At 39.5% G+C, this 15272-nt stretch overlaps 1 protein-coding gene across 2 annotated transcripts in view; it reads left to right on the forward strand.

Annotated features, from left to right (window-relative positions):
• Positions 1 to 456: 456 nt before the first annotated feature.
• Positions 457 to 15272, forward strand: part of PLCL2 (phospholipase C like 2) — a 162942-nt gene continuing 148126 nt past the window's right edge. Inside the window, exon 1 of one of the 2 annotated variants that reach the window (XM_036219789.1) lies at positions 457 to 874. In XM_036219789.1, the coding sequence (XP_036075682.1) occupies positions 539 to 874 (336 nt within the window). In that variant the 5' untranslated portion in view covers positions 457 to 538. The remainder of the gene's footprint in view (positions 875 to 15272) is intronic. The other variant, XR_004950586.1, reaches the window with a different exon arrangement.

The raw sequence follows: 15272 nt of genomic DNA on the forward strand, positions 1-15272 counted from the left end.
CCGGGTCAGGGCGCCCGGTTCCCGCGTGATGGGTGCTCCGACCCCCGGGGTGGGTGCCGTGAGCCCCCGGGGAGGGCGCCCCGAGCCCCAGAGTTAGGCGCCTCGGTACCTTGGGGCGGGTGCTTTAGCCCCTGAGATGGGCGCCCGGTGGGCCCCGGGTGGGCGCCCGGCCCGCGAGGGTTATTTTTGGCGCCCGCGCCAGCGCGTGTGCCGGGGCGTGTTTTCCTTCCCCAGGTGCCGGGAGCCCGGGCTCCGCCGCCGCCGGAGCTGACTTGTGTCTCTCTCTTCTCTCCCCTGCAGGAATCTTCCGATAATTCTGCCGCCACGACTTCAACCGTGCGCAAGGCGAGCTCGAAACAAACATCACATCTAAATTAAAAAAAAAAAAAAAAAAAAAGCGGAAGAAGCGGCCGAGGCGGCGGCGGCGGCGGCGGGAGGAGGCGCGGAGGAGGGGCCGCGCACGGCGGCCCGAGGCGGCGGCGGCGGGGACGCGGGGACGCGGGGACGCGGCTTTGTGCTGGCGGGTCGCGGGGCGCCCATGGCGGAGTGCGGCCGGGGGGGCGCCGCTGGCGGGGCCCTGCCCACCTCCCCGGGCCCGGCCCTCGGCGCCAAGGGCGCCCTGAAAGCTGGAGCCGGCGAAGGCGGCGGCGGTGGCGGCGGGGGAGGTCGCCTCGGACACGGGCAGGCGCGCTATGACAGCGGCGGGGTTTCCAACGGAGACTGCAGCCTCGGCGTGTCCGGAGATGAAGCTCGGGCCAGCCCTGCGAGGGGACCCCGCGGCGTGACTCTCGCTCCGACCCCCAGCCCAGTCGCCTGCCCCCTTCCCCGGGAGAGCAAACCCGGCGGCCTGCCCCGCCGGAGCAGCATCATCAAGGTAGGTGGGAGAAGGGTGCTCATCGCCCACCCACAGCCGTCCTTGGGGTCTGTTTCCCCAAGAGAGGAGTGGAAGGGGGTTGTAAGAGGAGCCCACTCACTGCTAACGGGAACTACTGGTGCAAGGGTGCTTGCGGTGGTTGAGCAGGGATTGGATGAAAATGGCATTTGGAAAGGTTGAAGAGGTGATCCTTAAGGTGCTGGGGGAGCTGTGCTCAGACATTCACAGTTGAACTTGGGGCTGTCACCTCTCCCAAGATTGACCTGGAAGTATGGCCTGTACCTGGCTGGACAGGGCATGTTCTTCTATGATAGCCTAGGCTGGTAACAGACCCCCTGTGAGGTTTCTATTGCATATTAAAGACAGTGATTATGTGAAAACATTTTCTTAAAAATCCCAGATGGTGAACAGGTTATTTAATAGGTTTCTTCCAATCTGTAGATAGTTGCCTTTTGCAAATGGTTACACTTCTGAGGTTGCAAAGTCTCTGGTCACTCAATCACGCGGTGAAATGGGGTAGAGTTCTGAACATAAATGCAGATTTCCGCTTTCTTAGGCTCAAGAGCTCTGAGAGATTACAGTCTGGACAATTTAATCTTTTCCTTGCTGCAGTAGGCAGGCCTCTAGTTCTGTGGAAGTTCTTTTGGGCAGTTTGCTTGATTTTGATATCTTTTGAATTGTTATTTAGCAGAAGAAAGTTAGTGATTGTTTTGTACATTTTAAACTCAAAAAGCAATATTAGGAATTCTTGAGTTTGTGTTTTATTCTCATATGTTTTGGTCTGCAGTGTAAAAATATTTCTCGTGACATGAAGTGAAAAGAAAAAAATAGTTGACGAGCTAAGGAGAGCAGAGTTTTAGGCAAGACTAGCTAATTCTGCTCAAGTTTGGGGCAAATATGAAAATGTTGTTTGCTGAAAATCAAGGGGTTACCAGGACAGTGAGCAACAAAACACATTGACAGGACTGCACCCACCCTTCCTACGGCTGATAACCTGTGGAAAAGAGGACAAAATGGGCCACAATGAAAAGAGTTGGCACTGGTTGCATTTGAAATTCAATTGTACTTACAGAAATGTTCTGAGTACAGTGAGTCTGATGGCATTATCAACTTATGCAGTAATCTAGTGAAATATACAACCTTGCAACTCTATGTAACAGGCAGTTGTGAAACTGCTTTTCGCTTTGTCATCTATTTGCACAGTTTATGTCTGGGCAAGGGCACAATTGAAGGACTTAATGCTCAAGTGTATTAACTACCTGCAGTAGGGGCTTAGAGTTTAAAGAAAGTAAAGTATATTTTTGCTATATGCCTAGCTTTTAGTGACTCATATTTTCTTTTACTCTATAGCTATTTCCATGTAAGTTGCTTTCAACTGTGTATGATAATTCTATTGACAGAGTTATGTGTCATATCTATTTTTTTTTGATGACCAGCGATTTGTGGTGGTTTTGCACTGTAGTGTTAGTGAAATTGGAGGTGAAAATTCCAGAGAAGATACTGGCCTACCTAATTTATCTCCTTTCCCCCAATTTTGTGGAGGGGTATGTTTTTGCATTTTGAAAAATTCAAACTTTGCTGGTGTCCATAGTGAGATTCACGGTGTAACTTAATTACAGCAGCATCTGTTTTAATATTACATTCATGGGAGATTAGGAAGAAGGATTGTTTACCAGTATTTTCAATATGTGGAATTAAGAACTTGTCAGTGATATCATTTTTTCATTAACAATTCTAGAAGAACGTAAATCACTGGTTTTTTAATTTTTAAACTTTAAAAGATTTGTCATTTTTCTTCTTGCTAATGAAGGCAATTGGCTTCTTGTTCACAGTTGTATTCTTAGGTACACATTGCCAGGAACATAGTAGGACATCAGTAGATTGCTTCTTGAATCAATGGAGGAATGATAAGGAAGAACATGTTTTTTCTGTTAAGTTCTGTTAATTTCTACAATGCATAGTTTTGGATTCACCAGTATCATATCTCATTTGTTGTCTTGTACCTCTTAAGATGACTTGATTGACTGCTTTTTCTTGCCTCTGTTTCCAACTTGCATTTTCTTAAAAGCCCTTTTAAAACTATGGAAAGTGTTGAAAGTTGATCAAGACTAGATTATAGGAAATGGGTATGCTATAACTAGTTGGTATGCTTCCCCTCAATTGATGCCTTGAAAGATCAAGATTTTAGAAATTTAGTGTGGTAAAGATATAACAGCATCAAGACAATATCCTAATAGAATAAAAAGATCTTTTTAACATAAAATTTCATGTAACAATGAATAGTGTACATTTTTGTCACATGAATGGCAGAAATTATATTTCACATTTGTTAAAAAATAATGAAAAGCTTAGCAAAAGCCCATGTAAAAAAGCAATAGACATCTCTCCTTGATTTCCTTGTGTTCTCTTTGAATATAAGGCGTGAATGCAGTCAAATGATGGCATAATAGAGGTAGGAGTGGAATAGGAAGCAAAATGATAATTGGGGACTTGAGAGAATGGCAAGAAGTAAATGCCAGCTAAGGAACATAGGACCACAATTTATGGGGTCGCATTAGCTGAAGTGTAGAATTTGTGAGGTATGCCTGTTTCCTAGCTTCCATCTTCATTATAGCCTTGATATTCTTCTCAGGTGGGGATCCCCAAATCAGAGCAAGAAATAACAGGCTAAATGTGATAAACGGTGGGCAAAGAAAGGGAACTATGTTGAGGTGCACAATGTATGCACACACACACTGTGGGCTGACCAGAATTATATTCTCATTTAAAGTAATTTCTTTTGGACTCCATCTGTTTTGTAAATATGGTATTGAGTAAGAAATTGTTGTAAAACTACATTTCTGCCAAAGTAAATGTGCAAATGTATACTGAAAGAGCTCCTTGGTTATGGTAACAGTGTTGAAAAAAATTTAGAGTAAGTAGCCTTATAGAACCTTTTTACAAATACCTTGAGAAGATAAATAAATAATGGAACTCATCACCAGACTTTTTTGCTTTTCCTTAGCTTATTGAAAATATTACACTTTTTGTATTGTTTATAAAGGTCCATTAACTAGATTTTTAGGGAAGAAGCCATTCTGTTTGTCATTTTAAGTAATCTAGTAAACGAAAACATCACTTTCATTTTCTCTTTCCATAATTCATTTCATCACATCATTTAATTCAATGCATGCTTTATTTTGAAACAGTTGATTTGGTTAATTGTTCAGAAGGCATTCATTTTTTACAAAGAGCTCAATCCCTTATTTCCAGAGTTTGGTATAAAAATCTGAAGTAGCATTTTAGACCTTAGATTTCTTTTTAATTTTGGAAATAAATGAAGTTAAAATGTCTTTATATTTGGATGGTTTATCTTAAAACCAAAAATATATTAAATCAAAATGTGGTATAATTCACATAAAGTAAAATTTACTCTTGTTGGTGTTCAGTGCTGTGAGATTTGACAGACTTTTGCAGTCACCTAACCACTACCATAATCAAGATATAGAACAGTTCCATAACCACAAAAATTCTCCCAGTCCATTTGTAGTTGTCCCTTCCCCCCATCCCCAGACCATGGTGACCTTTGATCTTAGGCACTTTTTCAATAAGTAGCAAAAGTGGTCTATTGCATTATTTTGGTATTTTAAAGTAATAACATCGGCCACCATTTATTAAACACTTAACTACGTGTAGAACACATGAAAAGTGCTAAACGTAATTGTCTGACTTGGTCCTGTACCAACCGTGTAGGCTGAAGAAAACCAGAGTTCATAGAGGTTAACATCTTGCCTAAGATGTTAGACCTTATGCCCCACTTGGGTATGGCTGCACTTTGCTACCCGCTCCCCGCCTCCCCCAAATTATACTCACAGTTTTAAATCTTCTATATAGCTAAGGTAGCTTTGGTTATATGGATGTGACTTTCCCCTTTAAATGTAAGGGACATTGGAGGGAGATAAAGAATTTTGGCTGGCAGAAGAGGTTGACAGATGATATAAGCAGGCAGCTGTTTAGTCACCTGCTGTGGCTGCTTGACCAGAGCCTCCAGCTTCACTGAGACCAATGGTTTGACCTTGCCCAAGGTGGCAACCCTTATTTTTCTTAATGTCATTATTGCCATTATCATAGTATCATGGTGTGTAGGAGAAACACTTTTATTATCTTTATGCCAGTGTATATCTCTGTGTCTTGATGCCAAACACCCAAGAAGGGGCATAAGCAGACCTTTTACATTTACTTTTATATTTAAACAAAATAATAAAAATGTACATGTGGACATTATATTGGCCCATGGTTTAAATAAACTAGACTCCTCGTAGGCAAAAGCTGGGCTGTATTTATCAGTTCCACTCAGATAACAAGCACTCAGTAACTCAATTTTGAATTGGATCTTAAATATAATGTCTACATTTGACTTTAGACTTTCTTTTTGAATGGTTGGGAAAAGACAACTGCATGCCCAGAAGACTTGTGGGTATATCACAAATATTAAACAGTGATCAGATCACAAAGTGAATTTGTGTGGATATAGGCAGCCTGGAGCATTTAGGTCCAAACAATCTAATGGCCAATCAACTCTCCACTTTGTGGTAATGCACTTCAGGCCACACAAGATAACTGTTGAAAGGCCAGGGCTTGGCTGCTTGTCTCAGCCTGTGCAGAGAGAGCTTTTTCACAGTTCAGAGTTCAGTTTTCAGAAGTAATCAGAGGGTATTAATTTTTCATAGCCTAAAAACTACTTGCCCCCTTTTGCTTTTTCCCTTCCCAATTTTCTAACCTCTCCTCCGAACCATTATATTTGATTTGTGTTGTTTTTCACCAAATCCAAATAGACAACTGACAGGAAATTGTTTATGTTTTTTAATTGCTGATCTTGGCCACTCAAATTATTTTCTTAAAATGCTCTCTCCCAGAATCTGTTTGGTTCCCTTTATAGTTCTGTGTGCTCTGTCCATGAGGGGTCTAAACTAGACTCTTCTTTTTTTCTTTTTCTCCTTTTTTAATGCTCAAGGTACCCATGCCTCAATATTCAACAAAATAAGGAAATGTTATTTGTAGCCGAAATGCAGATATAAATGAAGTATGAACACTCATATTTTCTCTTTAGACTTTATTTTATACATATCTGTCCAAGAATAGATGCTCTATTCCTTATTAATACTAAGTGTTGGCTGTCATTACTCACTCATCTACCAGACCTCTGGATTAGTTTAGCTACTTTTGAATTTTGTATTAGTGGGATTCTGTAGTACAGGGGATATTCAGTTATTTTTACCAGTGGGCCACAGGATCTGAAACTGTGTTTGCAAGCTGCCTGACTAGCTTTTATCTGCTGATGATAATGGTTGTGCTTGGCATAGTAGTATTAGTAGTGACTCAAACTCAAGTCAGAACCCTCAGGGAAGTCTCAGTAGTACCTATTTTCCTTTGTCAGCATAATTTCATAGTTTTAGGTTGCTCAAAATATATCATTAAAAACGTTGAGCTTTAGAGACAATTATGCGAATGGCCTAGCGGGCTGGCAGGACTCTTGGCACCTGCCTATTTCCAAGTGGCAGAGGAGGGCAGGTGGCGAGGCCCTGCTAGCCACTAGTGGTAATTAGCAGGCATAATTAGGCAAACTATGTTCTAGCTAATAATCTCAGATGGGCTATACTGGTTTTATGCTGCACTCAGGCCACATGTTACATGTCTGGATTATTCAAGAGACAGAAGAGGGTAGGAAAAATAGTATGGAGTTAAGTGCTTGGATCATATTCTGGCTCTTTCTCTTGCTTTCTGTATAGCCTTGGGCAAGGTACTTAAGTTTTGTGTGTCTAGTTACCCCATCTCTAAAATGTAGAGAGTAAAATATCTCCTCATTGCATTGTTGTAAAGATTAAATGAGATGGCGTGTGTGAAATATTTGGAGCAGTGTGTGGCACGTAATAAACACTCAATAAGTAATACCTACTATGCTTGTTTTTCTGACTTTAGTTTCTCTTATTTAGTGCTTATCCTGAGATGAGCAAACTCATTTAGCTCCATTTGAGTTGGAGATCACTACCATTGCCATGCACATTTTGAAAGTTTCGTCTTTTGAAATATGCAGAGTGTACCCAGAGAAATTGCTCAGACATATTCTAAAGATGCTTTCAAGAATGATTTGTTTTCATGCATTTCTAAATCTGAAACCTCAGTACAACTGTGCACATATTTAAATAGACCCAGCTGAATGGTCAGAGGGAACTGAGCATCAGTTTCATTGAGCCAAGCACCATGTGTTTTGGTTTGCCTAGGCAGTCCAGATTTACACCTTTCATCCTGACAAAATTATTAATAGCACCTTCTTTCAAAGGCATCCTGGTTTGGATGATAAATGATTTGGCTACCCTCCTTATCTGCTTTTTGCAAACTCTTTGTTACAACCTGTGCAGGGGCCCCATGAAACTGCTCTCTGTGCCTCATCTTTGCCTTTACATTTACACCTCTCTTTTCTTAGTTTGGAATGCTTTTTTCCCTCTCTCAGTCATCTTCTAGATCTTCCTCAGTTAACCAGCTCTCGGAATGAGTTATTTCTTTGCCTGCCAACCACCACTCTGTGCCTGTTATCTGCCTCTATACAGCCCTGTTTCCTTCTGCCACTTAGGTAACTGATTATATTCACCTTGAATTTATGGAAGCACCTAGTTTAATGTTTGTGGAAAGCATGCATTTAGGTATATAATTATTGAATTAATGTATGAATGGATGAATAAGTGGACATAAATGACATAACTTATCTTAGGAGTTTGATGAAGATGTTATTTAGACTTAACCCCAACTGGTTTTGATTGGAATATAAAACTCAGTGGGATATGTACTTCAAAGAAGAAATTTATTTCATCTGTGTAATTTTGGAAACAGTCAAACGGAAGGAAATACCTTCATTTGGATCCAAGAATTTGGTTGGTTCCAGAATTGTCCTGCAAGATGTTAATATAAATGATCTGTCCCTTTTGTGCCCCTAAAATAAGAATAGACCTTTGAAATTTTCTTTTGATTTATGTTCTGTTATCAAAGTTTAGAAAGCATGGCAAGAGAGTTTGACTGTTAAAGCATTTAATCTCTTTTCTGGTATTTGGTTTCTTTGAGTGATATTTATGGTTTTTGCTTGGTTTGTTGTTTATTTCTAAGAAATGAAATTACTTAAACTTATTGTCATTCACATTGTATTCTCAAAAGATATTCATTGGGAGTGCTTTAATAAAGAAGAAAATAAATACAGAATATAGAGTACTAGTAGATGGAGCTGTAGAATTAGGACTTTTAATCCCTAAGCACATTTTGTCAAATAATATTAGAAATTTTACCTTTTCTCGTAACTTAAAGTTTGGATATAGAAGAGGTACTAAGTAATGCTTTGTATGCATCATCTCACACAAGTCTCACCACAGCCTACAAGGAGACATTATCATTCCCTTTTTATAGACAAGGAAAGCCACCCCTCAAGTTTTGGAAATTTCCAAATAAGGTCACAGAGCTTGTAGAAGGTAAAGCCAGCATTCCTACCAGGTTTGATTGACTTGAAAATCCACACTTTGAACTGCTCCATTACCCTCTTTCCACATCATCTGAAATGTATCTTTGACTTTTTCTTTTTTTCTCCTACTTGTCTAAGCCATTCTGGCTCCTTGATCTTAGCAATATCTACCAGTTCTAAAATATGGGATGATTTTTAATTAGGAAAGTTGGGTCTTTTGTGGATGAATCTTGGGATGAAGCCAACGTGTAGCTAATCAACAAAAAGCCATAGCTGTATTCCTGTCCCCCATTTTTGTCTGATCCACAAACCAGGATTTTGTCCTTTTCCTGTTCACATTCCTTTGATGGATTTGAAAACTTCTTAGGAGGGTCATTTTTCATTTTTGTTACTTTTTTAACAAAAATTGATTTATAGTTATACACTTTTTAGTGTCCTGGAAGGTAAAACAGGTAATAATTAGTAACAATTTATTTTCAGGTAAGCTTCTTCTGATAGTATCTATCCATGTTATTGTTTTGGAATTGTCAAATAATTATAAAATTATAAAATATGTTAATATGACACATTACTATGAAATCAGTATTTGGGTATCTTCTTGAAGTATGCTAAATATACTGATTTGGAAATAGCTGATATTAACACCCCAGTAACTAAGCAGCTGTTTTTATTAGTGATTAATAATGTAGATTGATGGGATTTTTAGAACAGAAAGAGATCGTGTAAAATTCTTTTGGAAGAGGTACACAAGACCATACTGACTAGTACGTTTAGCTCCCAGCTATGGTTGAGTTCATTAATTTGCATGTCAGCATAACAAAATTGAAAAAAATAGTTATGTAATACTGCAGTATGTGAGTATTAATAGAACAAGATGTGGTCTTCCAAACAGCTATATTTGAGAATTTGTTTTTTTGCTATAGATAGCTGCATGTGTACACATGCTGTACTTGTGCATTCATATACTCCGAAGACTCTATTTATAAATAGTAAAGATTAAGAGCAAATCAAATAATGTAGTGGTAGGTTGACACGAGTCCTGCCTTGTGAGAGACTGATGGGTAGCAGGTGTCTGCTGTCTAAATTGAAAATGCCCAGGAAGGGGTAGGCTGTTTTATGAGCATTGTTGATGAAGCCTCTATTGCTCTTGACCAATTAGCATGGCCATAGAGAGATAAGTGACCTCGTTTGCAGCTACCATTAGAATCATGAGCTGTATGACTCTCTCCATGTGGTTTCCTGCTACTTTTTATTTTCCATCTTTTTTCTAAGCTCCAATATCCTGTGTGCACAGTAGATGTAATTTTTCAGATAGTTAATATGGCCGAACATTTATCATTGAAGGAAATACTGTGCATTGGTTAGGTTTGTTTTTATCAAGTCATACTAGTAGTTAATATAAATATCAGTAGAATTATTCAGATGTTTTCATATCAAAACACTCTTGATATAATATCAGTTTTAAAGATGTGTTATCTTTGGAATTTTTGATGATTTTTGTTGAAAGAGATCTGTATGTATATTCCCATAAATGTTTTCTCTATATGTTAAAAATATTAGAAGAATTGCTGTGCCATTGTATATGTATATATTCAGCTTCAGTAGATATTATCAGGTGGTTTTTCTAACTGGTTAAACCAATTTACACACAGATGAAGTTATATGAGTTCTAGTTGCTCTGAATACTTACTAACACTTGGTATTGTTTTTTAATTGCAACTATTTTGATGGTTATATAATTGGACTTTACTGTGGCTTTTAGGTTGCATTTCCCAGATGACCAATGATGTTGAACACCTTTTCATGTTTTCTTGGCCATTTGGATATTCTCCTTTGTAAATGGCTGTTCTAGTCTTTTGCCCATTAAAAAATTGTTTTTTATTTCTTTTAAATGTATTTGTAGGACTGCTTTACATTTTTCTGTGTTTGTATGTGTGTATGACATTATAAATACTTTCTTTTAGCATGTCACTTGTCTTTTCACTGTCTTAAATGGTGTCTCAATACCAGTTCTTAATTTTAGTGAAATCCAATTTATTAGTAATCAGTATTTTCTTTTATGGTTCTTATTTTTGTGTCATGTTTAAGAAATCTTTTCTTAGCTTAAGACCATGAATATATTCATTTATTTAACTTCTAGAAACTGGTACACTCTATCTGGAAATTATTTTGCATATGCTGTGAAGTAGAGGTCAAGATTTTCTTTCCATATAAATATCCAGTTAATTAACTCAGCACCATTTCCCCCCACAGTACTGCATTGGCCATTTGTCATAAATCAAGTGACTATGTATATGTGGGTGTATTTCTGGAGTCTTTTTTGTTTCATCAGTATACTTGCCTACATTAATTGTAACAGCCCCAAACTGGAAACAAGTGCCTATTTTATAAAACAGCATTTTATACAGTGGAAAACTGTGAAGAAAAATGAGATCAAAAAGAGCAGATGACTGGTACATGTACCACTCTAGTCTCTTGGGCATAATGTTGAGGGAAAGAAACCAGCCACACACACAAAAAAATACATCTTGTATAATTCCATTTATCTAAAGTTCAAAAATAGGCAAATTAATGGAACATTTATAAACATGTGAGACATCTTTTTGCTGCAGTGGAGCATGTGTGGTATGGTCAGACCCCATGGTCTTGAACTGAGTGACACTGTGGAGAGCGGGCAGAGAGAGGGGCAGCTGGTTGGAATAGCATGAAAACTGTATCTTTCCTGGACTGTATTGAGAACACGTAAGGAACTGGGCCTGGGTGGGAAGCCAACACGGTAGTGAAGGGTATATTAGTCATTGGATTCATCTTACACTGTTGTAGTGATCGCTCGGAGTTTTTATGATTTGTTTGTTGTACTTTTGAGCATTTTAATCTCTTCAGGTGCACTCAGAGGGTTTAATATTTGAAAATGCACTGCTCGTACAAAACTTTGAGAACCACTCATTTGTGGAGCACCTGTTCTCCGCATGACAGTTTTCTAGATAGCACATTTTGGTCTCAAGAGAAGTTAAGAAACAGAAACCAGTTATCCAGGTCTGTAGACAAAAGCAAGAATTATTTGATTACCACCGAATAGCAATATACCTAGCATCCCAGGTGGTCAGCGTAGAGTTCTAGCTCTACGGAGAACTTATTATTAAATATTCTTTCAGGTGGAGAAAACACCAGATCATCTAATGGATCATTTTAGGACACCCTGAAATTGCCTGGATTATAAAATATACTAATGTTCAGATCCACTTCAGTCCCATTAAATCATAATGTCTGGGCATTCCTAAAGCACCCTGGGAGAATTTAAGGTATAGCTAGGATTAAGAACAACTGTGAAACTTTTCTCATATGTTGGGTCTTTGATTGTCCCATTCAGCTCTATTACATATTAGAGCAGAAGCAGCTCCAGAATCCCGTAGGTGATGGACAGCTGGTGATCCTGTGGCTGATGGGGTGCAGGGGGTACGGTTAAACCTACAACTGCCTCAGTAGAGCTTTCCCTTCGAGGAGCAGAGTTGCCCTTTCTCTGAACAAAAATGAAATACTGACAAAGGGAAACAAATCCTTAGTTAAATTTGGAGAAACAGATTTTGTATGCAAAAATGAGGGTCTGCCCTGTGTGCTAATCATTGTACCATAAGAATGTATTTTTGATCCAGGTAAAAGAGTATGTAGTATCAGTTCTCAAAAGGCCCTGAGTTGGTTATTTGGAGCCTCTGTCTACCTGGATTAATCATCACTGTGCAATCACTATTTCCTGGTCCATCTCTTGGCTCTTCTCCATCCCTGACAGAGAAAAGACATCTGTGTACCCATGGCATTCTACATCATGGGGGAAGAACTTTCCCAAGAGGAACGTTTTTTAGAAAGAATTAACTTGACTGAGGCATGAGGACTATTTCTAGATAGAGGTTATTGTACATTTCAAATTTTACTGAATGGAGTCCTCACATTTCCTTTAACCGCCTCATCTTGTGTTGAGGTGGCAACAGGTAGCAAAAATACTGTTTATTCATGGAAGATTATAAATCAACACTTGCCAGACAGGTATCTATTTGTACAGGTAATTTGTGCTGGGAGGAAGAGAACCAGTCTAGTGATGCTTCAGCACACCTCATTATGGTATGCTGACAGTCTGGGTTGGTATGCCATGACCTTTGGGCGAACGTCTGTATACTGTTGCATTTTCCTCTTGCCACGCAGACACTTGCAGTCAGGATGAATGACCACCGAATTCTCAAAACATCTATAAAAATATTTTATTGGCCGTAAAGCCGTAACATGAAAATATCAGCATTGCTTCTTCGCAGTCTCAGTTACTTGGTGTATACTCTTTCCCCCTCTTGGTTGCTCCATTAGCAGATCATCAATAGTCACATTTATTCTTTCAGGGCATTTTTTTTTTCTCTTCTAAATTAACATGGAGGGATCTTCCAGCAGAGAAGCTTACGACAACTTATTCTCGGTAGGGGCAGAGGAAGGGACGTGATATGGCGGGAAGGCTTCATCCTTAGAGACTCCTGTCTCTAGAGGCTGGAGGAATACCCACAGTTTATCAGCAGAAAAGTGTTCTTAACCTTCCTGATCATGATTGAGACTCACTTATTAATACATATACTTTTAATAGGTTGTTTAATTAATTTGTCGATGTGAGAGGCATGGTAGAAATGAACTTTAATATTCTTGGGGAGGGGGGCAGTCTCTGATCTGTTTGTGAAAATTTAGTACTCAGCGATATTGCCCAAGCGAGAAATCAGAGAGGTTTCCTATCCTACATAATTAGCACGAACTTCTTACCCATCTCCTTTTTAAGGAAGACAGTACTGTTGAAGAGTATTTTTAAATAGTTAATAACCCTTTGTGCCAAAGAATAGCTGCCATTGATGAATGCTCCCCTGAGGAGACTAGAAGCAAGAAAGTGAAACAGAGTGAGAGAAATAGGACACAGTGCTCTGCCGCAGTCCTTACTGAGGAGATGAGAACTGTCCTCGCTGTGGCAGCGCCCTGACCTCAGTGCGTTTATCCCGCCGCCCCCATCCTTACTGGTTGCCAGACAGCAAGGTAAGATGAGGAAGGTGGCTTAGAAGATGTCGCCAAAATAACACCACATGATAAAGCTCCTGTCCCCAGATAGAATTTGGCAACTTTCAGGGCCATCATTCCTAGAAACACCAGGGGCCATTAAATCCATAAATTATGCTACAAAACAACAACAACAATAAAAACAACAACAACAACAACAAAAACACTTTCAACCTTTTCTATACCAGGCTACAGATAGAAAATGGTATAATTGTACAGCTGAGTTTGAAGAGATTGTGACTAGAGGCCTCACCCAACTATGGTGAAGGCAGGGATGGAAGTTGGGGGGTGGGGTCACAGGCATCAGTGTCTTGGCCAGCCTGTAATCTACTGGCGGCACACAGTGGTGTGCCAGCGCACAGTGGGGCACATTGATTAGGAGGCTATCCTTTAAAGGTGGTGGAGGGGAGAGCAGAGGCGTAAGGAGAGGTACAGTTTGCTCTGAGTGCCCTGCACCTCTTACTGTCTTGGTGATGCCCTCCATAACACCACTCCCGTGGCAAATTCACTTTAGTGGTAGGTTGGAGCTTGGCCCCAAGACATAGAATGCAGCTGTTGCCACTGCGCAGATAACCGCTGAACAGAATGGGACATCTCAAGAGTTAGAGGAACAGTCAAGCACTACGTTCATGGGACGGGCGGTTTTATATGTGGAGAGGACTGTTAATCTAGCCTTAGACTTTCCTTCTGAATCTGAACAGAACAGACCATTAGGGTCATGTTTAAAACCAACAAAAAGAGCCTTGAGTAGGTAGGGAGGCTGAATTCCTTGAGTTTCTCTGCAGAGGTCCAAACTCATCATGTAGACCCAGTTCCATTGGTTGGAAGCTGGCCTGTGGAGACTGGGAGCTACAAATCGAAGGTTTAGGACTTTGGTTTAGGGTTTGTCCCTCTGCTTGTTTGAAATATTAACTATCAAGAAGTCTCTGCTTTCTTCTCTTTTTGGTGTAAAATATATGTGAATTCTTGTCTGCCAGATTTCTTATGTCTTTTGGACACCTGGTTGAGTACATTTTGCGTAACTGATGCTGTAAATGAAACCTGTACAGATCTTGGGAGGATCTGTTTGTCTGAATGGTTCAGTTTTTGCTATTTCACTTTATTCAGTTACATGAGAAAGAGCTGTGCTGTTCCTATAAGGCTGCTCATAAATCTATTAAACTTTTTGCTCTCCTTCCTAAAAACTCCTAACAAAACACTATTTTATTTTAAAGGTCACATTTAATTTCCATCCCCCCTGCCACATCACTCATAATTTATAATGTTGTTTTCAATACTCCCTGCTCCACCTTATTTGAATAACACGTTTTGGTTTCATGTTTTTAATTGTTTCACTCTGGCTTTGGTTTACTTACCATTTCAAAGGCCCTGTACGTTCTCCCCAGTCAGTCATTTTTGTTGTTGTTCAGCATCGTGAGCCGGTGGGGTGGCATGACTGTTTTAGTCACTACCAAGATAAAGCCACTAAGGTCTTAATCTCAGGGTCTTAAAAGTTTCTGTTATGAGGTAGCAGTGACTGATACCAAAGAAAATAACCTTCATTTTTTTTCCAGACAAAATTAAAAATTCAGAGAAGAATTCGGGAAGTATCTTAAGGCAGTTAACAATTTACATATAGTTATTTGTGTATTAGTATTTTTCAGTGGGCTTGAACAGACCATCACATTTTTAATTAATGAAATTGCACTTTACTTTTTCTCATAGAGAGTATCCAGTTGAAGACAGAAGATCTGAACTTTATATCTAGCTTGTATTTTGACTTATAGGAAATTCAGTCACTCTGTTCTCTATAAATTGAATTGAAGCTATATGTTGATCTGCTCATTTCATTAGGATAAT

The sequence above is a fragment of the Rousettus aegyptiacus genome, unplaced genomic scaffold, assembly GCF_014176215.1.
Source record: "Rousettus aegyptiacus isolate mRouAeg1 unplaced genomic scaffold, mRouAeg1.p scaffold_m13_p_4, whole genome shotgun sequence".
NCBI classification, from domain to species: domain Eukaryota; kingdom Metazoa; phylum Chordata; class Mammalia; order Chiroptera; family Pteropodidae; genus Rousettus; species Rousettus aegyptiacus.